General features: G+C 49.5%; 1 protein-coding gene and 1 long non-coding RNA gene across 4 annotated transcripts in view; one reads left to right on the top strand and one right to left on the bottom strand.

Annotated features, from left to right (window-relative positions):
* LOC137217847 (CD99 antigen-like) overlaps window positions 1-922 on the bottom strand; it is a 31,779-nt gene extending 30,857 nt beyond the window's left edge. Inside the window, exon 1 of the mRNA XM_067724830.1 lies at window positions 774-922. Within this exon, the coding sequence (XP_067580931.1) occupies window positions 774-840 (67 nt within the window). The 5' untranslated portion in view covers window positions 841-922. The remainder of the gene's footprint in view (window positions 1-773) is intronic.
* Window positions 275-10,220, top strand: LOC137217848 (uncharacterized). 3 transcript variants are annotated; one of them, XR_010940295.1, is made up of 3 exons: window positions 275-389; window positions 2,105-2,229; window positions 9,296-10,220. It is a non-coding gene; the product is annotated as an uncharacterized lncRNA (long non-coding RNA). The 3 variants fall into 3 exon arrangements; XR_010940293.1 differs by lacking the exon at window positions 275-389 and adding an exon at window positions 1,041-1,243; XR_010940294.1 differs by lacking the exon at window positions 275-389 and adding an exon at window positions 1,563-1,914.
* The last annotated feature ends 17,652 nt before the right edge of the window (window positions 10,221-27,872 follow it).

Here is a 27,872-nt window from a genome sequence, read left to right as displayed (position 1 = left end):
GCAAGAGCTGCTGAGCGTTTCTAGAGCCCCGAGTTTTTCCTGGCTTCCTCCCCCTTTCCCGGGTTTCAGGCTCCCCGGCCGAGTCCAAATTTAGTCCCGGGCCGCAGGGCGTGGCGCCCGGAGGCGGCCACCGAGCGCCTGAACAAAGACGCGGTCCCCGGGCCCTGCCAGCGCTCTGGCCGGGGCGCGGGGCGGCCGCAGAGGCGCACACCCGCGCCCGGGAACTGAAGGGAACCCCGGGGGGAGGAGGAGGGGGAGGGGACTCGGGGGCCACCGCCCCACCCAGGGGCCTTCCAACTTTTAAGAGTCTGTGAATGTGAAAACAAACGCTGCCATTCCGCCTGCGGAGTGAGTGCAAAGGCGCCCGGGAAGAAAGCGGGGAGGAAAGGGTAAGGCCGCCTCCTTGGGCCGTTGGCCACCCGTTGGCACAGCGGGTCCCTCTAGGCGGGAAGGACGGCTCAGGGCTCCCCGGCGCGTCGCCCTCCACGCGCCACCCCCCCACACACACAGTGCGCCCCCAAAATACGTCCCTCGCCATGCGTCCCCCAACGTGTGTAGGCCCCGCACAGCGCGCCCCCGAGGTGCATGCTTCCCCAGTGCGACCCCCAAACTACGTGTCCTACGCACTATGCCCCCCGAAGTATGTCCACCCCACACGGAGCGTCCGTCCCCCAAGGTTCGACCCCCTCCCATGGCCCTTCCCTGGGGCCCCGACGCGGGTCCCCAAGCCAGGCCCGCGCCCCCGTGAGCCCCACCGGCCGCCTCTCACTCACCCCGGGTGGGCACCTGGGTGCCAAGCAGGCCGAACAGCAGCAGCGCGAGGGCCGCCCGGCGCGCCATGGTGCGCCCCGCGACGCACAGTGTCTGTCCCGGGAGTGGCGCGCGGACGGTGGCGGCGGGAGGGACACCCCCGGGGCGGGGCCGGGTCAGGGTGCAGCGCGGTCGCCCCGCCCCGGCCTCAGCCCTCCCCGCTGGCGGCCGCCCCACCCCTGGGCCACAGGGAGCCGCAGGGGCAGGGCACGCGCTCGGGAGGCGGGGCGAGGCCAGTCTCTCCTGCTCCCAAAGTGGAGGGCCGCGTCTCCACCCTCCCACCCCTCTTTAACGGGGACCCCCCCGGGCGGCCTCTCTAGACAACGGAGTGAAGCCCCCGCTCCGGGGTCTGCTAAGAGTGGACCCCCTGCCTCGGGTGCAACAGCCCGCGGTCCCCAAAGTCCAGTCTGGAGTAGCAGAGCGCAGAGCACGGGTAGGGGTTTCCGGGCGCAGGGCCGCCCTTACTTCCCAGCCTGACCAAGGACCTCCTTTGCAGGAGCCTCCGGGCTCCGGAAGCGTCTCCCCGCCGAGCCGGAGGTGGGGAGGGGTGGGACATGTCTCCCCTCCCCCATCCGAAGCAGCTGGCGCCCAGGTTGGTGGGGGGAGAGGCATCTCTGGCGACAGTCACAAGCCACAGCTGCAATGTGGGTGCCCTTCCCTGTCCCGGGCTTACAATATTTTTTTAATTAAGGTATTAGCTTAAAATTCTATCCGTGTTCCTTCAGGACACTGGAACGAAGGTGTCAGACAGAAATAGCCCTGAGTCACATTCCGGGATTCAACCCTCCCGACCCTACCCATCCAGGGCCAGGTCTTACCCGTCACACCCCTCCGGCTCCCGGGATGACTCAGGGCCCCTCCTCCCTGCCCTCCTGACACCTGTCCTTCCGCCGCCATCTGCCGCCATACACAACGGACACGTGTACCCACTGGGTCAGACACACATCTGGCCAGAGGTGCCTGGACCCACACCCCAGGGCCCCCAGACTGCTTATCTTACAAGACCAGCAATCTGAACAAACACACCTGTACCCAGGGAGAAGGTGGTTCTTTTTCTCGGCCAACTGAAACCCCAACACATGATTGTAGACTACGGGCAGGAAGGTAATGTAATCATTTTCGGGCGAAAACAAAAACCAAAAAAACCGTCTTTGAAGTGTCCCTTCTTGTAGCTAACCTGGGTTGACCACTCAGCCAGAGAGCCCCATACCTCCAGGGAAATTTCTCTCTATATGTTTTTCTACCCCTCGCTTTTCAGCCTTGACTCTGCCAATTACCACTTTCCCTTTCCCAGACCACAGTCTTGGGGCCAATAGAGGACATATGGACCCTGGTCAGTTGTAAACAAGAGGACGTCCAGGGCACTTCTGAGGGAGGAAGGGGATGTTGGAGCTGCTGCAGCTATTTTGGCACCTTGAGGTAAGCCAGCCTCTGAAAGAAGCATAGATAAAGAAACCATGTGCTTCCTGCCCAGGTCAAATTCCAAAGACCCTTCCCTGGGAACTTTTCAGCTCACCCCAATTACCTTCAAAAGAAAGGTCCTACCTGGCAAATCTCCAGCCTCCGACAATTGAGCTGAACCACGGCTGACACTTTTCTCTTTTTAGAAGCTTCTGGAGGCTGTGTGCATTTGGTCACTGAGGGGCTGAGTCCCCATCATCAGCCATAACCTCAGGCACCATTGCTCTCTGAATGCCAGGGTTGGAGGTTTTAGATTTATGTCCCTACAGGGAGGCATTCTGAAGGCTTCTGTAATTTATTAAGATGACTTTTGGCTACTTCTCTTCTTTTTTTTTTTTAAGTGCTGCCTTCCTTAGTTCAAAATAAAAATTTCCATAACATCATGCAGATGCTTTGGCTTCAGAAAGCTCTAACTTCCAGAATGAAAATTAAATTACTTGAAAAAGCTTCCTCCCTTGTATCCAAACACCACAGAGCCCATGTGAAGTCCATAAGCTGGACTGGGAGCTGGATAGAACGCATTTTGGGAGCAGGCTTCTTGCTCCGAGTGGGGAACCCAGGGGAGTCATCAGTGAGATGCGTTAAACTGTAGCGTGCTTAATACATGATGAACTTGGAACCTGCCTTCACTGATCACTTCAATTGTTGCTACCAAAAAAAAAAAAACCCAGAAAACAAAAAGCCTCACACGCTCCCCAAGCATCACAGAGCCTAAACTGTTAGATGTTTGCCAAAAAAAAAAAACAAACAAACAAAAAAAGAAAAACAAAAAAAAACTGTTAGATGTTTGCCAGAGTTATTTTTCAGGAACTTGGGTTCAGCTGTGTCCAGTTTGAGCTCAAGCCAGGTAAGACTGGTCAACACCACAGACCCTCCAACTGGGCATTTCTGAGAGTCCACTTGATGACATTTTCACATCCCAGGGCCAAAAACTCAACCTTCAGAACAAGCTAATGCCAACATTTTCTGAACAATGGTCCCATGAAGAAGCCTGGACCTTAGTTGCACCTTCTCAGAGTGACGATCAACACACTTTTTTTAAAAAAATTTTTTTTAATTGAAGTATAGTTGATTTACAGTGTTGTGCTAGTCTCTGCTGTACAGCAAAGTGACTCAGTTATACATAAATAGATACACACACACACATTCTTTTTTTTATATTCTTTTCCATGATGGTTTATCACAGGACAGTGAATACAGTTCCCTGTGCTCTGCAGTAGGACCTTGTTGTTTATCCATGCTATATATGTTAGTTTGCATCTGCTGACCCCAAACTCCCAATCCATCCCTCCCCCACCCCCCTCCCCCTTGGCAACCACAAGTCTGTTCTCTATGCCTGTGAGTCTGTTTCTGTTTTGTAGATAAGTTCTTTTGTGTTTTAGAACACAAAATTTTAGATTCCACGTATAAGTGACATCATATGGTACATGTCTTTCTCTGACTTACTTCTCTTGGTATGATAATCTCTAGGTCCATCTGTGTTGCTGTAAATGGCGTTATTGCATTCTTTTTCATGGCTGAGTAATATTCCATTGTATATATATACCACATCTTCTTTATCCATCCATCTGTTGATGGACATTTACGTTGCTTCCATGTCTTGGCTATTGTAAATAGTGCTGCTATGAACACTGGGGTGCATGTATCTTTTTGAATTAAGAGTTTTAGTTGGATATACACCCAGCAATGGGATTGCTGGATCATAGGGTAGCTCTGTTTTTAGTTTTCTGAGGACCCTCCATCCTGTTCTCCATAGTGGCTGTATCAATTTACATTCCCACCAACAGTGTAGGAGGGTCCCCTCTTCTCCACACCCTCTCCAGAATTTATTATTTGTAGACTTTTTACTGTTGTCCATTCTGACCATTGTGATCACACGTTTTTTTCTTATCTTCAGTCACCTTTCCACACACTCCCCACACCTCAGCTCTGCCCCATAAATACCCTGAGCCCTTCACCTTCAGGGAGGCCAAGGTGCGATTTCTTCTCCTGTCTTCCCACCTGGCTGCCTCGTGAATTAGCCCTTTCTCTCTGCTGCAGACCTCAGCATCACAGCGTTTGGCTTGCTCGGTGTCAGGCGCACAAACCTGGTTCAGTAACACGTGCCTTATGCTGGTTGAACCACAGGACGTGACCAAGGTTGGACCATTTTTGATGGAGGCAAAGGGCAATTCTGTGTTCCAGCGTTACCCTTGGTGACTCCCCGTCTTAAGCTGGGACCTCGTCGATCTCTTCAGTTTTTAACTGTTAATGAATCTGACTTTGGTCCCTTCCTAACCTGCTCTCCAAGCCAGATATTCATGCATAGGTATATATTTCCTCTAAAACACACGCTCACACGCGGCTTAAACAACAGACATTATTTCTCACAGTCCTGGAGGCTGGGAGTCTGAGCTCATGGCATGGGCAGATTAGTTCCTGGGCAGGCTCTCTTCCTGGCTTACAGATGCCACCTTCTTGCTGTGTCCTCACATGATGGAGAGACAGCTCTGGTGTCTCTTCCTCTTCTTATAAGGACACTAATCCCATCACAGGGGCCCCATCCTCATGACCTCCTCTAACCGTAATCACCTCCTAAAATCCTAACACCATCACCTCAGGAATCAGGGCTTCTGCATGTGAATTTTCGGGAACACGCACACATTCAGTCCATAACCACCTCCATCCATCAAGAATATTCTTTACAACAGCAAAATAGTAAAAACAAACACAACAGAAAACAACGATAGGCACTACAGGAAATCAGTGTGTACTGGGAAACTCCGCAGCCATTTGAAATCATCGTAGAAGAACGTTTAATGATTTGCAGATACTCGTAAATCTTAAAGGCACAGCCTAAGCCAATGCAAGTTCTATAGAAACTCTCTATAAACAAGTGAAAGTGAATAGCAGGACACACGCTAAACCTTTAGTAGGGATTAGTTCTTAGATTATGAGGGATGTTTTGGTGTCTGTGTTTTCTAAATTTTCTGCACTGCATTATTTTTGAATAGGAGGTAAATGTATTTTAAAATTGTAAGAGTGGAAATTTGGAGAACGCCCTAGAGTGTGACCTAGTTCAGGAAGGAGGTCCTGGAAATATGATGGTAATTTAATAGGATGGAGTCTGACCTCCCCTCTCACCCGTGGACGTGGAAGCAGTGAGAACAGACAGAAGGACCATGGGAAGCCTGAAGTCCAGAAAATATATGAGCAGAGTGCCCTCCTGGAGTTGGCAGAAAATATCAAGTACTGCCACTGAGAAAGAGGAGGCTCGAGTTGCATTCCCAGAAGCAGAACCTGAGATGGGCCTTCTTGTGCCAGTGGGTTATGGAGGGAGAGCTCGCGGGAGGAGAAAGTTAGGGAGGCTGGCCAGGACAGGGCCAAGAGCTGAGCAAGGAGGTAGTGTCAGCTGGGGATAGGGCTTACCCTGACCCTGCCGGGCACTCTGGAGCGTGGAATGTATCTCCTAGAGGCCAGAGGGGCTTCTGTCCACCCCAGTCGTCAGTCGTTGGCCAGGCACTGCCTTCAACCCTAGGAAGGGAGTATACGGGCATAACCTTTAGGGTAAGGTGGCTCATCTTCAGGCCAGGACCGTTCTGTGAAGAAGGGGCAGTTAATAGCCAACACTCATAGCTGTTGGCAGTCAGGTGTCCAGGCTTGGGGAGCATCAACAATGTCCACTACATCACCACCCGCAATAAAATCAAAGCTCCATACTGTGGAAGAAGGGCTAAAGGATAGGGGATGGTCAACTTGAAGTCTCACATGTACACAAAATGGATGACAGGAAGAAAGGAAGATAGCAAGGAGGGAAGGATATATGGATAGATGGTTGGATGGATGGATGGGTGAGTGGGTAGTAGGTGGATGGATGGAAGGATGGATGGATGGGTGAGTGGGGAGTAGGTGGATGGATGGATGGATGGATGGGTGAGTGGGGAGTAGGTGGATGGACGGATGGATGGGTGAGTGGGGAGTAGGTGGATGGATGGATGGGTGAGTGGGGAGTCGGTGGATGGATGGATGGGTGAGTGGGGAGTAGGTGGATGGACGAATGGATGGGTGAGTGGGGAGTAGGTGGATGGATGGATGGGTGAGTGGGGAGTCGGTGGATGGATGGATGGGTGAGTGGGGAGTCGGTGGATGGATGGATGGATGGATGGATGGGTGAGTGGGGAGTAGGTGGATGGATGGATGGGTGAGTGGGGAGTCGGTGGATGGATGGATGGGTGAGTGGGGAGTAGGTGGATGGACGAATGGATGGGTGAGTGGGGAGTAGGTGGATGGATGGATGGGTGAGTGGGGAGTCGGTGGATGGATGGATGGGTGAGTGGGGAGTCGGTGGATGGACGGATGGATGGATGGGTGAGTGGGGAGTAGGTGGATGGATGGATGGATGGGTGAGTGGGGAGTCGGTGGATGGATGGATGGATGGGTGAGTGGGGAGTAGGTGGATGGATGGATGGATGGGTGGGTGGGTAGTAGGTGGATGGACGGATGGATGGGTGGGTGGGTAGTAGGTGGATGGACGGATGGATGGGTGGGTGGGTAGTAGGTGGATGGACGGATGGATGGGTGGGTGGGGAGTAGGTGGATGGACGGATGGATGGGTGAGTGGGGAGTAGGTGGATGGACGGATGGATGGGTGAATGGGGAGTAGGTGGATGGACGGATGGATCAATGAGTGGATGGATGGAAGGATGGGAGGATGGAGGGAAGGAAGGTCAGATGGATGGAGGGATGGATGGATAAATGTTATTAGCACCTGGCCACACCGAATCATGTTCACCAGACTTTCTCCTGTTGTTTAAATTATTCTTGGGGAGTCAGCCAAACTTGACAGATCTGCAACCTGGTGTATATTCAGCCAGCCCGCTACCCTGAATCAGGTCAGCTCTAGTGCCCTTTCAAGCTTAAGGCTTTAATCTTCAAGCCTGGGCAGCACCTGACCCGTTGGCCTTTGGCAGTCACCAGGGCCAAGCCCACAAGCATTTCCCTCCTCCAAGCCCCCACCTACACAGCTACCTGCCCGCTAGAACTTTATTTCTTATCGTCAGCATTTCTCATTGGTAGGAATCATTTCTTCCCTCATCTATCTGTCATCGAACCGATGTTAGAAAATTGAGACTAAAAAAATGTATATAGGAGTGTTTGAAATAGTCTTTAATTATATCTGAAATATTGGTGCTTCTTAATATAAAGAGAGTGTATCAAGGAAAAGAAAAAAAAAGAAAAAAAAAAGCACAAATAGAACACTAGTGTAGCCAAAAGTCACAGGAAATGTTTCACAGTCAAAACCGTAATTTTTTCCTGTTTAAATGCCACTGACTGGAAATGATCATGAATAAGAAATACTTCATTTTTGGTGGTACACACAGAAAAGCAGATGGCAGCAAGCAAGTCCATGTGGCTTTAATTTTACATCTGAGGCCATGTCAGGAGTGTAAAGTTGTTGGCTAAGGCTCTTCCAGAAAGCTGGAAACCAAAAGAATGAGGTCACACCCCATGTGGACGGGACTCATCCAACCCACTGAGGGCTAGAATGGGAAAACAAGATGGTGGAAGGAGGAATTTGCTCCCTCTCTGCTTAAGCAAAGACATCCATCTTCTCAGCGTTCTCAGGCCTTTGGACTTGGACTGACACCACCAGCTCTCCTGGGTGTCCAGCTTGCAGACAGCAGACCGTGGGACTTCTCAGCCTCCATAGCCATGAGCCAATTTCTTTCTTTCTTTTTTTTAAATGATTTTATTTATTTATTTATTTATTTATTTATTATTTAGCTCCTTCGGGTCTTAGTTGTGGCACGCGGGATCTTCATTGAGGCATGCGGGATCTTTCTTTGTGATACAAAGTCTCTTCATTGGGGCACATGGGCTTCTCTCTAGTTGTGACATGCGGGTTTTCTCTTCTCTAGTTGTGGCACGTGGGCTCCAAAGCGTGTGGGCTCTGCAGTTGTGGTGCACGGGTTCCAGAGCATGTGGGCTCTGTAGTTTGCAGCATGCGGGCTCTCTAGTTGAGGTGCTCGAGCTCAGTAGTTGTGGTGTGCGGGATTAGTTGCCCTGTGGCCTGTGGGATCTTAGTTCCTCAACCAGGCATAGAACCTGCGTCCCCTGCATTGGAAGGTGGATTCTTTACCACTGGACCACCACTGATTTCTATAATAAATCTTCTCTTATACGTATGTCCACATATCCTATTTTTTCTGTCTCTCTGGAGAACCCTGACAAATACAGAGGGTGATGGGCAGAGAGGGTGATGAGGATGGAGCATGATAGGCAGGAGGTGGTCCAAGAAGACCTCTTTGAAGACACAGGTGGCCTCTGAGGCCACCTGAATGAAGTGGAGGTTGCAGCATGGAACAGATTCTCCCCCAGCACCTCCAGAAGGAATTAGCCTCACTGACCTGTTGATTCCAGATTTCTGGTCTCCAGAACAGTGAGCAAATAAATTCCTGTTGTTTTTCAGGCACCTAGTTTGAGGTAATTTGTTTTGGCAGCCCCTGGAAATACATACAAAGATCAGACCCGTGCTGACAGTCTTTCCCATAAAACAATGATGAGTCCATGCGCTTAACGATATCCTCTCTGCACTCACATGCCTTTCTTCACATCATCATTTTTGTGTGTGTGTGTGAGGGAGGGTGGAGAGACATATGACAGTCAGAGGCAAAAATAATTAAGGGACACAAGTGTTGTTTGGGGTCATTCTGCTGCACTGTTGATCTGTCCTCTATTCAGTTTTTTAGGTGCAAGCAAAGAATAGACTTCTGAATGATGTTGCAAAAAAAAAAAAAGGAATTTGGATATTTGCAGAATTGCTAAAAGAGCCGGTGGGTGCCCAGATATGAAATGTTTATATGTTTATAATATTGTATAATCCCCTTGCCTTCGGTGTGTGTGAGCTCTGAGATGTGCTTCTAACCCAGAGAATATGGCAAAAAGGATGAGATGTCCCTGCCATGATTACACACGATGTAGCTTTCTTAGCAAGAAAAGCTCTATTCTCATTCTCTCTCTCTCTCTCTCTCTCTCTCTCCTCTAGTCACTGGCTTTGGCAAACCAAGCTGCCATGAGGTAAATGACCAAGATAGAGGAGCTCACATGATACAGAAGGATCGGTGACCTGAGAGCTGCTTCCAGCAAGATACTGAAGCATCAGCCCTGCCTGCAGCTGCTGGGAGATGAATTCCACCAACAGCCTCAAACACCACAGGAAGTGGACCTGACCCCAGCTGAGCATCTGCTGAGAATACAGCCCAGCTTATCCCAGGATGGCTGCCTGCTCAGACCCTGAAGCAGGAACCCAGCTAAGCCAGGCTTGGACTCCTGGGCCAACAGAAACGATGAGATAACAAACGTGTGTTGATTTAAGATGCTAAATTTGCACTAGTTGGTTATGCACTATCAGAAAACGACTTCAGCTGGAGAAGCAGCCTTGGGACCCTGCAGACAGGAAAATGCCCCCAAACCAACCCCCAAAACTGGCCTGTGAGGATACTTCTCTGGGCACCACAGCCCCGGGAACTCAGCCTTGCTGTCCCATCTCTGCCTCTGGAGAGACTGACTTCCAGCTGTGTCTTGAGCCCCCCATGAAAATCCTGGGAACAGATGCATCTGGTCACAGACCCCAGGATTCAGGTCCCCTCCTCCAACTGCAAGGGAAACTGGGAAATGTATTCTGAGGTTGCTTCTGCGCTGGAGTTCACGGGGAGGGTAGTGGCCCAGATGTGGGAAAGTTGTCACCATTCTGTTCAGCCCGCCATGAGCAATGGGCTTCACGATCCACTTCTTAATGGCCCTACATTCGCTAGGATGTGTCAAGGCGTCACTGAGCCAAACTCCACTCAGCAAATTCCTTCCCTGTCACCCCTGTGAGTGCGCCGTATAATCTGTTTTCAGTGTCTCGTTTAAAATAGGAGGTTCCTTTCTTCAAAGGTAAAAAGAATAGTGTACGCTTGTAAACTCAGCCAGTCTTGTTTCATCTATTGCTCATCTCACGCTGGATTATTTACAGACAAATCCCAGACATCATAAAACTTCATCTGCAAGTATTTGAGTAACTATCTCTGAAAGTGAAATTTCATATTTAAAAACCATTACACCCTAAAAATGATCGATAAATATTTGAGTATCTCTGAAGGTGAAATTTCATATTTAAAAACTACTACAGGGCTTCCCTGGTGCACAGTGGTTGAGAGTCCACCTGCCGATGCAGGGGACATGGGTTCGTGTCCCGGTGCGGGAACATCCCACATGCCGCGGAGTGGCTGGGCCCGTGAGCCATGGCCGCTGGGCCTGCGCGTCCGGAGCCTGTGCTGTGCAACGGGGGAGGCCACAACAGTGAGAGGCCTGTGTACCAAAAAAAATAAAATAAAATAAGATCAACAATTCACAATCTCATCAAATATCAAGGCAGGGAATATCTTTACCCTTTGTCTTAAAATACTTGGATTACAGTTGAATTGCTTAAATTGGAATACAAAGAAATCCCATAAATTGTGAAAAACTAAACTAAACTAAACTAAAACAAAATAAATAAGAACAGTAGAATAGAATAGAATAAATAGAATAAAATAAGTGCGACTAAGAATAAAACAAGAATAAATAAGGTTAAATAAATAGAATAAAGAAGGAATAAAGTAGAATAGAAGAGAATAAGATAAAACAAATAAAAATAGAGGTATTTCCCCGGTGGCGCAGTGGTTGAGAATCCTCCTGCCAATGCAGGGGACACGGGTTTGAGACCTGGTCCAGGAAGATCGCACATGCCGTGGAGCAACTAAGCCCGTGCGCCACAACTACTGAGCCCGTGTGCTGCAGCTACTGACACTCATGCGCCTAGAGCCCGTGCTCCACAGCAAGAGAAGCCACTGCAATGTGAAGCCCGTGCACCGCAACAAAGAGTAACCCCTGCTCGCCGCAACTAGAGAAAGCCCGTGTGCAGCAACAAAGACCCAACACAGCCAAGAAAAAAAAAAAAATAGAAGAGAACAAAATAAAATAAATAAAATGATAAGGTTCCTCATCTCCCGGGACGTGTGAATCTGCTCTGTTAATGTTTTCAACACACAGCCCGTCAGGAACCGTTCATTAATAATCACACGTGGAGAGCACTCCAGCTGCCGTGCTTATTTGCCTCGAAATTCCGTTTCCCATCTCAACACCCCCTCGTCTTAGCCTATTTCGGGGTCTCCCACATGTCTTTGAAGGGTCTCCAAGTTTCAACCCACTAATGGCCCTAAAAATCAGCGTGAGCAAAGGCGACTTTTACTCCATGAAAATGAAAAGGACACCCATATACTTCTTCATTTTCTAATGACGAATTCGACTTTTTTAAAAATGGGTCATCCAGCATCTGGAAGACATTTGGTGTCACCGGCCACGTAAAAATCATATGTCCCTCGTCCTCTGGAGCTGGGCTGTCTGGCAGCCAATGTGCTCCGGTCAGGGTGACACCGGGCCTAAAAGGGAATGAATATACGTGTACGTACAACTGAATCACTTTGCTGCACACCTGAAACTAACACAATATTGCAAATCAACTCTACTCCAATATAAAATGAGTTAAATTAAAAATTAAAAAAAAATTTTTTTTAAATCATAAATTAAGTAAAATGTGTCTCAGGGAAAACCCCAGGTCCGTTTTTTTCCCTCCGACCGTGGTGTTAAAATAAGATATTCATTGGTCTAGAAGGAGCACCCTTCGCTTGGGGTCAGGACAAATGAAGGTACTTCTGCACGGCCGTGTTGGTTTGCTTCGCTACCAAGCGGAACGCAAGCGAAAGCTATACCGAAGCAGCAGAGGCCCTCTGCACCCAGATGCCTGCCCGCTGCCCCGCCCCGGCCGCCGCCGGGTCTCCGCGTGGCTCAGCTCAGGCTTCCCGCCGACACTTCTCGCTTCTGCTGTTTTGTTTTCACCTTCTCCATGGAGATCTTGTGCAGCTCTAAATCGGGCTTTTTTTTAACCACAAAGAATGAAGGGCTGAAGATTAGTAAGATTTCCTGCCCCGGTGCAGGTTTTGTTTGCAGGAACTGAAAAATGTTAGATCGGGGAGCAGATTGAGGTTTTAAAAGCTTCTTACCATTGCCATGGATTTTTTTTTTGAGTTTTTTTCTTTAAGCAACTTTATAGTAAGCATTGATATTTCAAATCTTATTCCTTCTTAGGAGTCTTTTGTCCAAAGAACAAAAAAAAAATTATTCTTTTTTTGATCAGAATAAAGTTCACTCTATCGTGCAGTTTCTATATGTATCTATTTGAATCCTTTCCAAATTGAAGATACATTATGGTGATCTCTATAAACTGAAGATATTTTATGGTATCTTAGGGATTTTATTTTTCCTATATTTTGAGTATTTTGTTATTTTATCAGCCACAGATATTTTTAAAAACACAGCACAGACCCAGAGGCAAAAAATAGCATGTGTCTCACTGGAGACTGCCCCAGTGCTGGGCAATTCTGTCTCTCTTCATCACCCCCATCTTTACCCCTCTGCCCAGCGCATAAGAATAAGTCATCCTATTCCTAAGGGCACGCTCCCCAAATAGATGAGACGTGCTTCAGACCTGAAGACCTGAACCTTCACACACTCATCTCAAACCTGAAGAAAGTTGGACACAGTCTAGGACCGTCTGCACTGGAGCGTTGACAACCACGTCACTGGCGAGTGGAGTGTGTCTTCTCCTTTGCATGGAAGAGATGGTGCCCGTGATGCTTTCTTTCAAGATGCAGGAAGAGAATATTGCTTTATTCTTCCCCTTCCTGGCCCTCCATAGGACTCCAGGTACAAGGAGACCAGAATACCTTTGTCTCGTGGAGACTGGCATGGCTGCCATCACACATATGGTACTCAGTGGGCATCTCCATCCAAGCCAGATCCCACATGACACTCCAAGTCTTGTAATTCACACGAAGGCAATAGATGTAGGCAACCTCTTCCTTCCTCCAAGGAGGAAATCTTCTTTTCTTTTTTTTTTTTTTGTCGCACCACAAGGCATGTGGGATCTTAGTTCCCCGACCAGGGATCGAACCTGTGCCCCCTGCAGTGGAAGCTCGGAGTCCTAACCACTGGACCACCAGGGAAGTCCCAAGGAGGAACTCTTTCCCTCTTCTCACACCTCAGTAAATGCCCCCTGCCATCTCTCTCTCCTCCCCGCTACATCACCCTAAATCTCTCTCTTTCTCTCTCACACACACACACATGCTCGGTGGGGCACGGTGAGGCTCGGTGCTTATCTGCCAGAAGAATGTATGAATGAGTTGACAAAGATGACCCTTGGTTATCTTGCATAGCCTTCCATGAACTCGTCACCATTGGGTTCCTCGTCACCTTCACACTCGCGTCTGCCCATCATCCAACCCCCCGGCCTTCAGGACACATCGTTTCAATTCTGTTCTGGTCCTCCTTAAATCCATCCTTTGCTCCCAGAGCAAGGTTCTGAAATGAGAATTCACCCCTTTCTTGCTGACCGCATCCCTTAAAGTGATGCTCACTGATGTCTGATGTCACTGATGTCACTGATTTGTCTCCTATGCCCTCCCTGTGTGCCCCAGCCATCCCTTTCTCCTGTGTCTCCACCTCTGGGCTGCTTCTCTGAGACAGGTTAGCTCGGTAGCTATCTGTGCAACGTTTGATTGGATGAATGAGTCGCCAAAGCTAGCTCTCCAAAGAGGAAACAGAAATGAGCTTCCTGAGACTTTTTGGAATCCTCCTGGGTGGCGTGGACCCAGGCCCTGAGCCTCACTCTCTCCTCAATGCTTGCTTGTTCCAGGGTATTCTTCCCTCTGGGGCTATGCACCACGACCAATGTCGATAGGTGGAAGGGATTCATCATAAACGTTTATAGTAGACGCCCTTGATTGCCTTCCCATCACTCCACACTCTGATTCTGTGCAGGTGTCCATGCCTCTTCCCCTGACACAGGAGGTAAGACCCCTGCTTCTCACCTTGGCTGAGAAATGGGTATCACCCACAGAACTTTCCACCCCCAGGGTGTCAGCTAAAATTCAGGCACGATTAAAATGACAACAACAGGCTTCCCTGGTGGCGCAGTGGTCAAGAGTCTGCCTGCCAGTGCAAGGGTTCCAGCCCTGGTCTGGGAAGATCCCACATGCCATGGAGCAACTAAGCCCGTGCGCCACAACTACTGAGCCTGCGCTCTAGAGCCCACATGTCACAGCTACTGAAGCCCGCGCACCTAGAGTCTGTGCTCCACCTCAAGAGAAGCCACCGCAATGAGTAGCCCACGCACCGCAACGAAGCGTAGCCCCCTCTCGCTGCAACTAGAGAAAGCCCGCGCGCAGCAACAAAGACCCAATGCAGCCAAAAATAAATAAATAAAATAAATAAATTTAAAAAATATGACAACAACCATCACCGTCCTCTTGGGGAGATCACAACCGTTAAACAGGTGCTAAACAGGTGATGACCAGCCTCTGTCTGTGGGCAAAACTGAGCTTGAACATCTGCCTTTGAAGCCACAGTGATTGACTGTGGTCTGGAGGAAAATGGACCATCCTCAGGATACGGAACATCTTCATCTCCATCACACATTCACCACACTAAAGAGAAACCTTTGGAGAGAATCACAGATGCCCACATTCACAACACGGAAGCTTTCTGGTCACACAGAAGTGACCTCAGTCATGCATTCATGACCTCCTCGTCATCACTGCATTTGTACAGAAGGTGGAAATGCAACTCTGAACAGAAAGACGACTGAAAGTGTTTAGAGGAAGGGTTCATGCAGTTCCTGTTTTCTGGTTAGAACTGTATTTCCAAATCCCGAGGAATCGACATTTCTAAATAATTGTGGGTCTCTTATGTAAAGCAGAGCTTGGGTTGCTCTGATAGATGTCTAATTTCCACAGGAGAACATCTCCACATTTGTTCTAGGGTAAGGTAGCTCTTCAAAAAGCAATTGAGGTTTTAATGTATTTTAAACAGCACTAAAATTCAGGCTGGCTTGTCCCCGGTTGGGTCCAGTGGGGATGGTTCTAGGTCAGCTCAAATTTTGGGTCAGGGAAGAGTATTGTTCTGAAGGGCAAAACAGCCCACTAGCTCCTCTTAGAAATTGATATACGAATAAAGCAGAGGTATGGGAATTGCAAAAGAAGCACACTCTATTTCCAGTTCTCTTCCACTTTAGATGAATATAGAAAAGAATTGCAAATTTTCACACGTGCCCACACAAGTGTACACTAGATACGACCAAGGCTATACAGTTTTGCCCCAACATGAGATCCATCTGCTGTTAGAAACCAACGTGGCATTTCCAAACCTATGCTACAGTCAAGGTCTTCAAACATGTGTGTCATCTTAAAATCGGGCAGCAAATCCTACGAGATTGACTCCCAAGTCTAAAATCCAGCTACATAGGGGACTTCTAAAAATCCTGAATGATTTTTCCCAGCTGTCAAACATGCTTCAATTCACCTGGGCAACTGGTAAATCATGGTTTCATTTGCTGTCAGGTAAACCCTGTCATGCACTTAGAGATCCATTAAATTAAAGCATCTACAGGTATGATAACCATGATAATTTTGCTGTGGTGATGAGCATAAAGGATACTTCAAGATATTTGAAAGTCCACTGCAGTGATATGAAAATACCTGTGATTATGATTGGTCACAAATCCACAGGCAGCTCGAATACTGTTGCGGTCTGTTGCCTGTGTCCATAAGTTAGTGCGCACCATGGGGGAAAAGAATACACACACTGACTGAAAAAGCTGGGTCTCCTGGTCCATGTTCTGTCTTTCTTAGTGCACGGTGGGGTGATACCCCAGGGACAGGCTAGAGGCAAAGACATCCCATTGCCCACTTGGGATGGAAAAAGAGCTGGAAGACTCCAGAACTAGGACAAAAAAATGCAATTTACTGGGGCAGGGAAATGGCATCCCAGCCCCCCAGCTCTCCCAGGGCCTCGTTTCATTGGTTTGTCGCTCAGCTGCCCCGCCAGCCACTCGCAAACTCAGCTGGTGTGGCCCTGAGTGCCACGTGCCTGGCTTCTAGGAGAAACCAAACACTCTGACCCCACTTTCAAACACTCGGAGACTCTGTCTCCAGCCACCCCGTGGGCAGTATAGACAACCCTCCCTACCCCGCCTTGGTTTGGCGGTGAAAGGGCAAGGAGTCATGTGCCCAGTGGGGAGGAAAGCATGTTCAAATGTGTTTGCAGACAGGATGTAAACGACCAGGCATTTGAGTGACTTTTGCAAAAATGTCCTGCAGTGGGCTGTGCCCCGCCGGGTTCCCACTCAGGCGGCGGCGCCTTGTCAGCGAGCTCTGAACAAGGGTCCCTGTGTCAGGAAGTGGCTGATGCCAGCAGGGGCGGCTCACTGGCAGGAAGGAGAGGATGGAATGGGTGAGGGAAGGCATCTGTGGGGCGGGGACTCCCACAAACAGCCCCGGAAGAGAAACCCGAGCAGCCCATCCTAGAGTTTCAAGTGTGGCCCAAAGAGATAGGAGGTGGTGGGCAGGAAGGGGTTCCCAGAGAGGCTCAGGCTGCCCCCCCTTCCTCCGGATACTGAAGAGCCACATGTCACAGAGGAGGAGAACCCCAGAGACTTCCACTTGACAAAGGAGGTGAGGGAGACCGAGGACAGTTCAAGGATCTGGGGAAGATCACCCCACAGAGGAGACAGCTGGGCTCACCGCCCAGGGTTACTCTACATCTGCACCGGGTTTTCTCTGGACACCGGGAGGCTGGGAAGAGGGCCCCACGCTGACAAAATGACACAGGCCTGGAGGTGTAATTCCCCCTTTCTGACCCAAAGGGGGAAATTCTGGCTGTCACTGTTATAAAGCTACCTTTGTCTCTCTATCTGTTGATCCACCCGTCCAGCCATTCAAACTCCACCCATCCATCCACTCGTCCATCCACCATCCACTCAAACACCCATCTGTCCATCCATCCATCCATCCATCCACCCATCCATCTACTCAAACACCATCCACCATCCACTCAAACACCCATCCATCCATCCATCCATCCACCCATCCATCCACTCATCCATCTACTCAAACACCATCCACCATCCACTCAAACACCCATCTGCCCATCTATCCATCCATCCATCCATCCATCCATCCACCCATCCATCTACTCAAGCACCCATACATACATCCACTCAAATACTCATCCATCCATTCACCCATCCATCCATTCACCCATCCATCCATCCCTCCCTCTCTCCATTCCTCCTGCCCAGCACATGGATCCCTAGGCAACTCCTGTTGACATCCCCCTAGCCACAGCCCTACCTGTTGCTATGCCCACATCCTAATCCCTGGAACCTCTGGATATGTTATATCATGTGGCAATGGGTAATTGAATTAACATTCCAGATGGAATGAAGGTCGCTGGGACAGGGAGATGTACCTGGATGACTCAGGTGGCCCAGTGGAATCACAGGCATCCTTATAAGTGAACGAGGGAAGCAGGGGGGCCAGAGTCAGAGAGATTTCAAGATGATGCATTGCTGGCTTTGAAGATGGAGGAAGAGGCCCCGCAGCCAAGGAATCAGGTGCCTCTTCAAGCCAGAAAAGGCCAGGAAATGGATTCTCCCCTGGAGCCTCCAGAAGGCACCAGCCCTACTGACACCTGGAGTTTAGCCCAGTGAGACCCGGGCAGTCTTCTGACCTCCAGACGTATAGAAGAACGAACCTGCTTGGTTTTCAGCCACGGAGTTTGCGGCTACTTGTCACAGGAAAAGATAGGAAACTCACATAACACCTTTATGTTACTGTGGGGAGGACATTAAGTCAACAGTTCAAGACTTGAGGAAGATGCCCCCGTTACCCAGAGGGACGTCTTTCCTCTGCTATTGGTTTTGCCGAAGACCTAGGATCTGATGATGGCCGTTGCAAAGATCGTCAGGGGATTAGGAGGGACAAGACGGTGGGTTGAGGTGGGAGGTGGTGGGCACAGAGCTGAGGAGATGCTGGGAAGGCTGGATGCCCGTGTTAAGCTGGAGAGCTATTAGAGGTTGGTTTGAAAGTGTGGCGCGTTCACGGTGTCTGGAGCTGTTCCCTGTGACTGCTGGCAGGAAGGTGCGTTGTCATTATATCCTTAGATATGTCTAAAAAGGCGAAATCTCAACAAAGTCCCAGAGTAGCAGCTGCTGCAGAATTTGTGCACTTATGGGAGGGAGGGGGCACGTCGATGCATTCCTGCCATCAGGGAGAGCTTCCAGGAAGCCTGGGGGCTGCATGAGCTGTGAAGGTCGGGGGCGGGGGCAGGGGGCAAAGTAAGGTGAGGCGGTCCAGTGACAGGAAAGAAGTAAGCAAAAGGACTGGCCCCCGCCCAGGGCACAGGTGCACCTGTTGACTAAAGAATATTTTCACAACCTAAAAGTTGAGAGTTCTGTTTTATTCGGCGGGAATTTTTAAGACTTCAAGCCTGGGGGGCAGCGTCTCAAGTGACCCTGGGAGAACTGCTCCTAGGAGGCGAGGGGGCGTCTAGGATATCTAGGAGTTTTGTAACAAAGGGCAGGTAGTCGGAACGTCAGACGATTACTGTTAATGAAAGAAAACCAAATATGTCAAGTTAAGGACTTCAGCGCTTTTCTATGTATGGGAAGGTGCAAGAGCGTGGGGTCACTGAAAGCATTCCTTTGATAGGCACCTCAGCTCTCTGGGGCCAGGATCCCGTGTTTGCACGTCCTGAGTTTCCTCAGGGCTCACCGCGGGGAGTGGCTGCCGTCTGAGGGCTGCTAGATGGCAGGCATTCTTTCCTTCCTGAGTTCCTTCAGGGCTCACCCTCTCACCTGGCTGCAATCACTGATGACTGTGACATCCTTTGTTTACTGATATGGCCGGCAATATTCCATTTCCCGCACCCATGGGGATGGTCCAGCTTAGAAAACCACCAGATGCCCAGGATCTGCCCAGATCAGCCAGACGTCCACCTTCCTTGTGCTTAGAATCCAATAGAGCAGGAGGCTGGGAACCAAATCTTCAACAGAGTATGAAGCACCTCTGTGCGAACAACAATGATGAGGGGTCTGGGGCTCTGCATGCTTCCAAAGGGGACCCCAGGGGGTCTGGCAGGAGCCCAGATGGGGATCAGAGGGGTTCGCGAGAGGGGAAGCAATCTCTGTGCTGACTGTTGGAGAAGAAGCAGGATTTGTGACTCCAAGGGGAGCCGGAAGGGAGTGTTGGGTGGCGGCATCCCACGTGACAGGCGGGGCAGAGGCTGCCGGTGATGCTAAGCGGGGAAAAGAAAAGAGGAAGTGTGGGCTAGGGTGGGGCAAAGTGAGCAGAGTGAGGTGGGGGCGGGGCGGGGGGGGCAGCCCAATCCTGAAAACGTCCCTTTGACTCTTCCCCAGGGCCATCCTTGCTTCCCACGCTCACGGGGTCCCCCCATCCCAGCATGCTCCCCGAGAGCCCCCTCCTGTCCCACAGCTGCCCTTGGCCTGGGCTCTTAAGCTGCTTCTACTGGTGTCCCATCGCTAACATCCTTCCCCCGAGCATCAAAGTGCCGCGTTTACTTTCCCATCTTGAAAGCAGTCTGCGCATTACAGACAACCAGGAAAACCAAAAGAATACGGTAAATGGAGGAAAACACACACGCACACAACACTCACATTTGCCCTTGAAGGAAACCACTGATACCGCTTGCACTCACCTTCTTGAGGTTGAACTTCTCCATTCATGTAAATTGCTTAGATACAATCCTAGTGTCATACAGGGACCTACATATAAAGGGTTCCCTTTGTACGTAGGTGGCTCCCTCTCTCAGCTGGAGACTCCCAGTGTCTCTCCATCCATGGACCCCTTCATTCTGCTAAGCCGGTGCCCTCAGGAGTCACCACCTTCCTGGATCACCTGCTCCAACAACTGGGTTCTCAAGGACCCAGCCCCACAGCGACCCAGCGCTCCCTCCTTTCCAGGCTCCTGGATCCCGTGAATTGTACAGACATCACGTGGTGGGCTGGAGAGTGGTCCCCAAAGATGCTCATATCCTAATCCTTGGAGGCTGTGAAGGTGTTAGCGTCCCTGAAAAAGGGTGACTCTGCAGATGGGATTAAGTGAAGGATATTGAGATGGGGAGATGGTCCTGGATTTTCCACACAATCCCAACGGAATCACAAAGGTCCTCATAAGAGGGAGATTTAACCACAGAAAAAAGTGTGCTGATGAAAGCAGAGGTCCGAGAGATGGTCTTTGAAGATGGAGAAAGGGGCCACCAGCCAAGGACGCAGGTGGCCTCTGGAAACTGGACAAGAAAAGGAATGGATTCATTGGAAGCGATTCCAGAGCGTTTGTGACATTGCCAACACCTCCATTGTAACCCAGCGACGCCCATCCTGGACTTCTGACTTCCAGAAGCGTCAGATAATACGTTTGCATTATTTTAAGTGTTGGTAATTGTGACAACAGTGGCGGGAAGTGAAGGCACCTCACTGCCCCCTTTCATCCTTCTGCATCTGCCCTCTCGTGCCGTGGTGTCATCCGCTCCCAAAGGCATGAGCCCCACGGACCAGGCACCTAGAGGCAGGGGCTGAATCATAAGAGCTGTTTGGACCCTGTTCTTAGCCAATATTGATTTGTTTATCTCTAAATTTTTATTGGAATATAGTTGATTTACAATATTATGTTCGTTTCAAGTGTACAGCAAAGTGATTTGGCAATACATACACATATATATCCATTCTTTTTCAAATTCTTTTCCATTATAGGTTATTACAGAATATTGAGTTCCCTGTGCTCTATAGTAGGTCCTTGTTGCCTATCTATTTTATATACAGTAGTGTGTATCTGTTAATCCCAGTCTCTTAATTTATCACTTCCCCCCCACGTTGCCCCTTTGGTAACCAGAAGTTTGTTTTCTATGTCTGTCATTCTATTTCTGTTTTGTAAACAAGTTCATTTGTATTGCTTTTTTTAGATTCCACATACAAGTGCTATCATATGATATTTGTCTTTCTCTGTCTGACTTACTTCACTCAGTATGGTCATCTCTAGGTCCATCCGTGTTGCCTCAAATGGCATGATTTCATTCTTTTTTATGGCTGAGCAATATTCCACTGTGTATATGTACCACATCTTCTTTATACACTCATCTGTTGATGGACACTTATGTTGCTTCCACGTCTTGGCTATCGTAAATAGTGCTGCAATGAACATTGGGGTGCATGTGTCTTTTCAAATTATGGTTTTCTCCAGATATATGCCCAGGAGTGGGATTGCTGGATGTTTAATCCTTACTTTCCTGCATGGCCGTTCAGCCCAAATGCCTGTCTGCTTAGGACACTGAATAAAGAGTTTCATTCCCAAGTTTCACACCTCCCAGCCCTGGGTATTTGATGCCCCCAAGACCCCAAAGACATCAGAATCTCAGGGCAGGGGAGTGGCTCCCGGCTTTAGTGTTCTTTAAGGTCCCTGGATCACACAGACAGGGCTGGGAGTCACCACGGCCAAGGTGATGTAAGTCTGCAAAGTCACTCTCAGGTTTGAAAGATTAATGGAAGCAGCAGAGCCCGGGGGTGCCTTGCAAGCACCCCTGTTGCTTCCCAGTTGCGTGTGTCATTTGCTTCTTAGGGAAGCAGAAGGTTCCCCGGATGCAGCCCCTGGGGTGGGGTTTCCTTGGGAACCAGCTGTCACTTCTGGTGAGCATCATTCTGGCCTCAGGAAACTCAAAGCAGCTGCAGAAGCAGCTGGGAGGAAGCGTGATTCATGTTAAATCGGCCGTTCAATGCGGTTTTATGTCACAACGAAGGGGTCCACATCAGAGTTCTCGTAGCCTTGCCCATTCCAAAAAGAAGTGGGTGTCCTTTACAAAGTGCAAAAAATGCTTAAACAGGTAAACAGAGCAAAACTATATTTTGTGTCCAAAAATGGACACTTTGTGAGCTGTATGTTCAAATCCAGACCTGGGTTATCCCATTTCCATTACTCTCAAGTTGTGTGTGTGTGTGTGTGTGTGTGTGTGTGTGTGTGTGTGTGTGTGTTAAACCCTATTCCAAGGATATGAAATATCTGGCAGTAGAACTTTGTGAATAAACATGGGCTAACACACTTGTGCTTTCTGTTGGCACAGGATGGGGGGAAGGAAAGAACAATTTATAAAAGTCTTTTGTTTTAATTCTGTCAAGATGGAAAGGAGTATGCATGAAGGATAAACAATTTTATACATGTTTCAGAAAGTTGTCTCCACCCAGAAAACAAAACAAAACAAAACAGGAACTAGGCCAGCATTTAGAGCTTGAAGTCACTCAAGAATACATCTGACTCATCTCTTAGGCGTTGGCCAAAGAAGGAAAAGCTTAATAATGTATAAGCTATTCCATGCATTTCTAATAGTAAAGGTTTTGATGTTATTGGAGGTCAATTTTCTTGCAGTCAAAGCTGTCATAAAGATGGATTTAGGTGTACCATTTTTAGTAACCATCATGTCTTTTGCAAAGAAGCCAATGCAATCTTGAACAATAAGGATTTTATAAGGAACGCAGACATAGATAAAGAAGCACACAGAGGTCAGAGTCCCCGTCTGACCAAACTCGTGGGTAGATGCGTCCTCCCTCCTCCTCAGTCTCTCTCTGTGGTCAGATTCGTCCGCCCAGCATCTTCCGGTACACGGATGATCCGACCTCCGCCTGCCCCTCCCAGTGGGCCATGTAGACTGATCCCATGATTCTTTTTTTTTTTTTTTTCTTTTTGCGGTACGCGGGCCTCTCCCTGTTGCGGCCTCTCCCGTTGCGGAGCAACAGGCTCCGGACGCGCAGGCTCAGCGGCCATGGCTCACGGGCCCAGCCGCTCCGTGGCATGTGGGATCCTCCCGGACCGGGGCACGAACCCGCGTCCCCTGCCTCGGCAGGCGGACTCTCAAACACTGCGCCACCAGGGAAGCCCAATCCCATGATTCTGAACGACTCCTAACCTCCTGGACTGTTGACGTATCTGACACGGACATGGTTGTGGCCCCTTCCCTGGGTCTGGGGAGGATTCAGTAAAACCTGTGTCCAAAGCCTGGTACTCAGGGGGTTCATGATGAGTGTCATGGACCATTCTTCTCTGAGCGCAACGCACCAGCCCACTTAGTTCTAGAGGGTGCCGGGAGCCTTCACCACCTGAGGACAGGGCCCGGCTCTTGGTTCTGCGGCAGCTGGCCTTTGGGTCAGGAGTCTTCAGGGGTGACTACTGCTTCAGCTCTCGGCCCGCCTGTCCCTCCTTCCATGTATCTATCTATCTATAAATCTATCAATCATCTATTTACCCATCCATCCATCCACCTCTCTATCCATCCATTCTTCCACCCATGCATGCATCTATATCTACCTACCTACCATCTATCTATATCCATCTGTCTATCATCTATTTCTAATCCATCCATCATCTATCTCTCCATCCCTCCCTCCATCCATCCATCCAGGTTATCCAGGCATCCACCCATCCATGTATTTATCTCTATCTACCATATTTATTAATTTACTCACCACAAATAACATGGATGAGATTAATTCACAAATTTTCTGGGAGCAGATCTCTAGCTGTTCCCAGCAGACGGCTATCAGAAAAAGAAGGAGGATCTAAAACCCAAATGCGGAAGGACTTCCCTCCCTTCCACAGAGCCTGCCTTGCAAGGCAAAGTGTCCCAGACAGTCAGAACCAGAGGGAAGAAAAGAGTTCCTGGGGCCAACAGGGGCTGCTTAGAATGAGATTTTAAAACCACTTAACTGAGTGTGCGGTCTTTCACCCAATGTTCTCCATACCTTGAAGGGTCAGCGTCAAAACTGAATTCTAGACTCACGGAAAAAGGAGGTTCTGTGAGGTCTCCTTCTGTTTCCAGCTACCCCTGGGAGAGAGGTGCCCCGTGTAACTGCATTCTTCACCGGGAGAGAAAACCATCTGAAACACTCAAGTACCCTGAAGCCAATGCTGAATGTGAATTTTAACATTTAATTAAGGTATGATTTGAATAATTAAAAAATAAAATTCAATCAATCAATCACCAGCCATCCTGGCCAGAGGCCAGCTAAGCCACTGCCCTCTCTCTGCTCCTCGACAAACAATATCTCTTAAAAGTTTGCATTTTGTTTGAATAAATTTATTTATTTATTTTTGGCTGCGTTGGGTCTTTGTTGCTCCGCGTGGGCTTTCTCTAGTTGCGGCGAGCGGGGGCTACTCTTCATTGCGGTGCACGGGCTTCTCACGGTGGTGGCTTCTCTTGTTGCGGAACACGGGCTCTAGGCGCGTGGGCTTCAGTAGTTGTGGCACGTGGGCTCAGTAGTTGTGGTGCACGGACTTAGTTGCTCCATGGCATGTGGGATCTTCCCGGACCAGGGCTAGAACCCGTGTCCCCTGCCTTGGCAGGCGGATTCTTAACCACTGCGCCACCAGGGAAGTCCCTACATTTTTAATACCATGGACATCACTGCAATATTTTTAAGAGGCTAATGAGAAGTCAAGAGGTTTTTTATATTTTTAATATGAAACAGAACATCTTCCGTCCCTGGGAACATATTTATGAGAAGCACAACCTATTAAAGAATCACCTTTCCTTTGCATGTTAAACCTATTATTATAGTGTTATTTCCCACATGAACAGGCATGTCTTAAAAGTAATGAGAGTTAATATTTATGGACTGGTTTTTAAGCACCAGGTACTAAGTCCTTTATATGATCTGATTTTATTTTCACTACAACCCTGCAGAGTTGGTTCCTCACCCCCATGATATAGAGTGAAAGTCTATGTCCCCCCCCAAATTCATATATGGAAGCCCTAACCCCCAACGTGATGGTGTCAGGAGGTGGGGCCTTTGGGGGTGATGAGGTCATGAGGGTGGAGCCCCCCTAAATGGGATTAGTGTCCTTAGAAAAGAAACCCCAGAGAGCTCCCTCGACCCTTCCAGCAGGTGAAGACACAGCGAGAAGACACCATCGATGAACCAGGAAGAGGGTCCTCACCAGACGCTAAATCTGCCCTCGCCGGGATCTCAGACCTCCAGCCTCCAGGACTGTGAGGAATACACTTCTATTATTTATAAACCACCCAGTCTGTGATAGTTTTGCTATAGCAGCCCGAATGGACTAAAGACACCCCATTTGAAGGGCTGAGATACAAGGCTGGGACCTGCCGAGGGTCATCCAGCCTGAAGGTGGCATTTGGGTTCTGCCCACAAAGCACGTGAACTTAACCGTTCTGGGGTTCCTCTGCCCTTCCTCCCATGACTCAGACGTTGATTTACGTTGCTCTTGGAATACCCACCTCTTGGAGTTATCTTAATATTCATCAAGATACCGCTTTTATGATCATGACGTCCCTTATCAATTAACTTCAGCTGTCACCACCATGGGCACACTCTAAACATCACTTTACCATCATAATTGGAAGTCTCACACAATGTAGGATCTTTCCAACACCACCAATTAGTTTATGTTCCCCCCGTGAAAACACTTCTTGAAAAATAAATGAGCAGGACCTCCCTGGTGGTGCAGTGGTTAAGAATCCGCCTGCCAATGCAGGGGTCACGGGTTTGAGCCCTGGTCCGGGAAGATCCCACATGCCGCGGAGCAGCTAAGCCCATGCGCCACGACTACTGAGCCTGCGCTCTAGAGTCCGCGAGCCACAACTACTGAGCCTGTGTGCCACAGCTACTGAAGCCCGCACGCTCTAGGGCCCGTGCTCCGCAACAAGAAAGAGAAGCCACTACAATGAGACGCCAGCGCACCGCAACGAAGAGCAGCCCCCGCTCGCCGCAACTAGAGAAAGCCCACCTACAGCAACGAAGACCGAACGCAGCCAAAAAACACAAAAAAACAAACAAAAAAAACACCTGGGCCCGCAGCAGTGAAAGGCCATAATCCTAACCACTGGACCACCAGGGAATTCCTAGAAATAAACATTTAACATTTAATGTGTTAAGCCACTGAAATTCCAGGGCTTCTGTGTTCCCATAGTGATTTCACTGGAAACTCGCAGCCCCTGAGCCCCGCGCTCCTCGGGGTTCCCGGATGTGACTGAGGTTTCTCCGGGGAGGAAGGGCTGCGATGGCGAGCCCCGCGGCCGCCACCCGGGTGCCCTGTGGACGGCGCACCCTCGCGCATGCGGCCCGCGGCCTCACGGAGCCCGTGTGTTCCCATAGTGATTTCACTGGATACGGTGGATGGCTTAAAACACCCCAGTGACGCTGCTCTTCTCATCTGGGGGCAGAAGAGTGCATCACACGTGATCGAGCACCTCCTCTCCTGGGCATATGTCCAGAGACAAATGAAAACTCTAATTCGAAAAGATACATGCACCCCGGTATTCACAGCAGCACTATTCACAATAGCCAAGGAATGGATAAAGAAGATGTGGTCCATATATACAATGGACTATTACTCGGCCATGAAAAAGAATGAAATAATGCCATTGGCAGCTACATGGATAGACTTAAGAGAATATTATGCTTAATGAGATGTCAGACACAAGTACTGCATGATATCACTTATGTGTGGAATCTAAAAAAATAAACCAAATGAACGTCTGTGCAAAACAGAAGCGGACTCACATAGAGAACAAACTAATAGTTCCCAGTGGGGAGAGGGAAGGGGGGAGGGGCATGATGGCGTAGGGGATTAAGAGGCACAAACTATTATGTATTAAATAAGCTACAAGGATCTATTGTACAAGACGAGGAATGTAGCCAACATTTTATAATAAAGGGAAGCGGAGTATATTAACCTGTACAAACATTGAACCACTAGGTTGTACACCTGAAACTTACATAACACTGTAAATCAGTCATGGCTCAGGAAATGGCCAATTGGCCTCAGCCTCTCTCTCCCTCCCCCTTTCCCCAACCCCTCCGTTTCCTCTCTAGAACCCAGCACCACATCACCAAAAAGTTTCCATTATTAAAGAAGCTTAGATGGCGTGAGCAACCTCAGAAATCCCTAACAAAATGGGCACTCTTTGTGCCCTGCTCTGAGCTCTTCCCAAACCCGACGGACGGCAGGTGACACCGTGCACAGCACCCCAGGGGCGGCCGGGCAGGTGGACCCAGGGCGGCACCAGGCTTCCGACAGGCGCACGGGCAACAGCAGCTGCGCCTGGAAAAGACCAGGCGGGCAGCGCGCGCCCTGCAGGGCCGGTAGGTGGCGCCATCAGATCGCGGTAAAGGGAATCCGAGCTGCGACGGTGCCTGCGTCCCGGGAGGCAGCCCCCGAATCACAGCTGGAGTCTGCGGGGCAGCCTCACCCCGCAGGCTGTGCTAGGTCCTCACACACGTGATGACCGCACAGTCATCCCGCCAGGACCCTCCCCATGCTCGAAGGAAACCCAGCCAGGGTGTCACAGCCCCGCCCCGCCGAAACCCTGGGAGGCGCGAGATGCACAAGGTCAGAGGGCGATTAAAGACTAAATACCGTAAACACACTCCCAGACATAGAACACTGACGCAGGGTTACCGGAGGGGAAAGGGGAGGGGGAGGGATAAATTAGGAGCTTGGGATGAACAGATACGTATTACTGGACCTAAAATCAACAACAAGGTCCTCCTGTAGAGCACAGGGAACTCTTTTCAGTATCCTGGGACCACCTATAATGGAAAAGAATCTGAAAAAGAATAGATATTTACAGAAGTATAACTGACGCACTTTGTGGTACACTTGAAACTAACGCAGCATTGT

This window comes from Pseudorca crassidens, chromosome Y (assembly GCF_039906515.1).
Source record: "Pseudorca crassidens isolate mPseCra1 chromosome Y, mPseCra1.hap1, whole genome shotgun sequence".
NCBI lineage: Eukaryota > Metazoa > Chordata > Mammalia > Artiodactyla > Delphinidae > Pseudorca > Pseudorca crassidens.
Note: the sequence above shows the minus strand (reverse complement) of the source record. Positions and strands in the feature narration are given on the sequence as shown.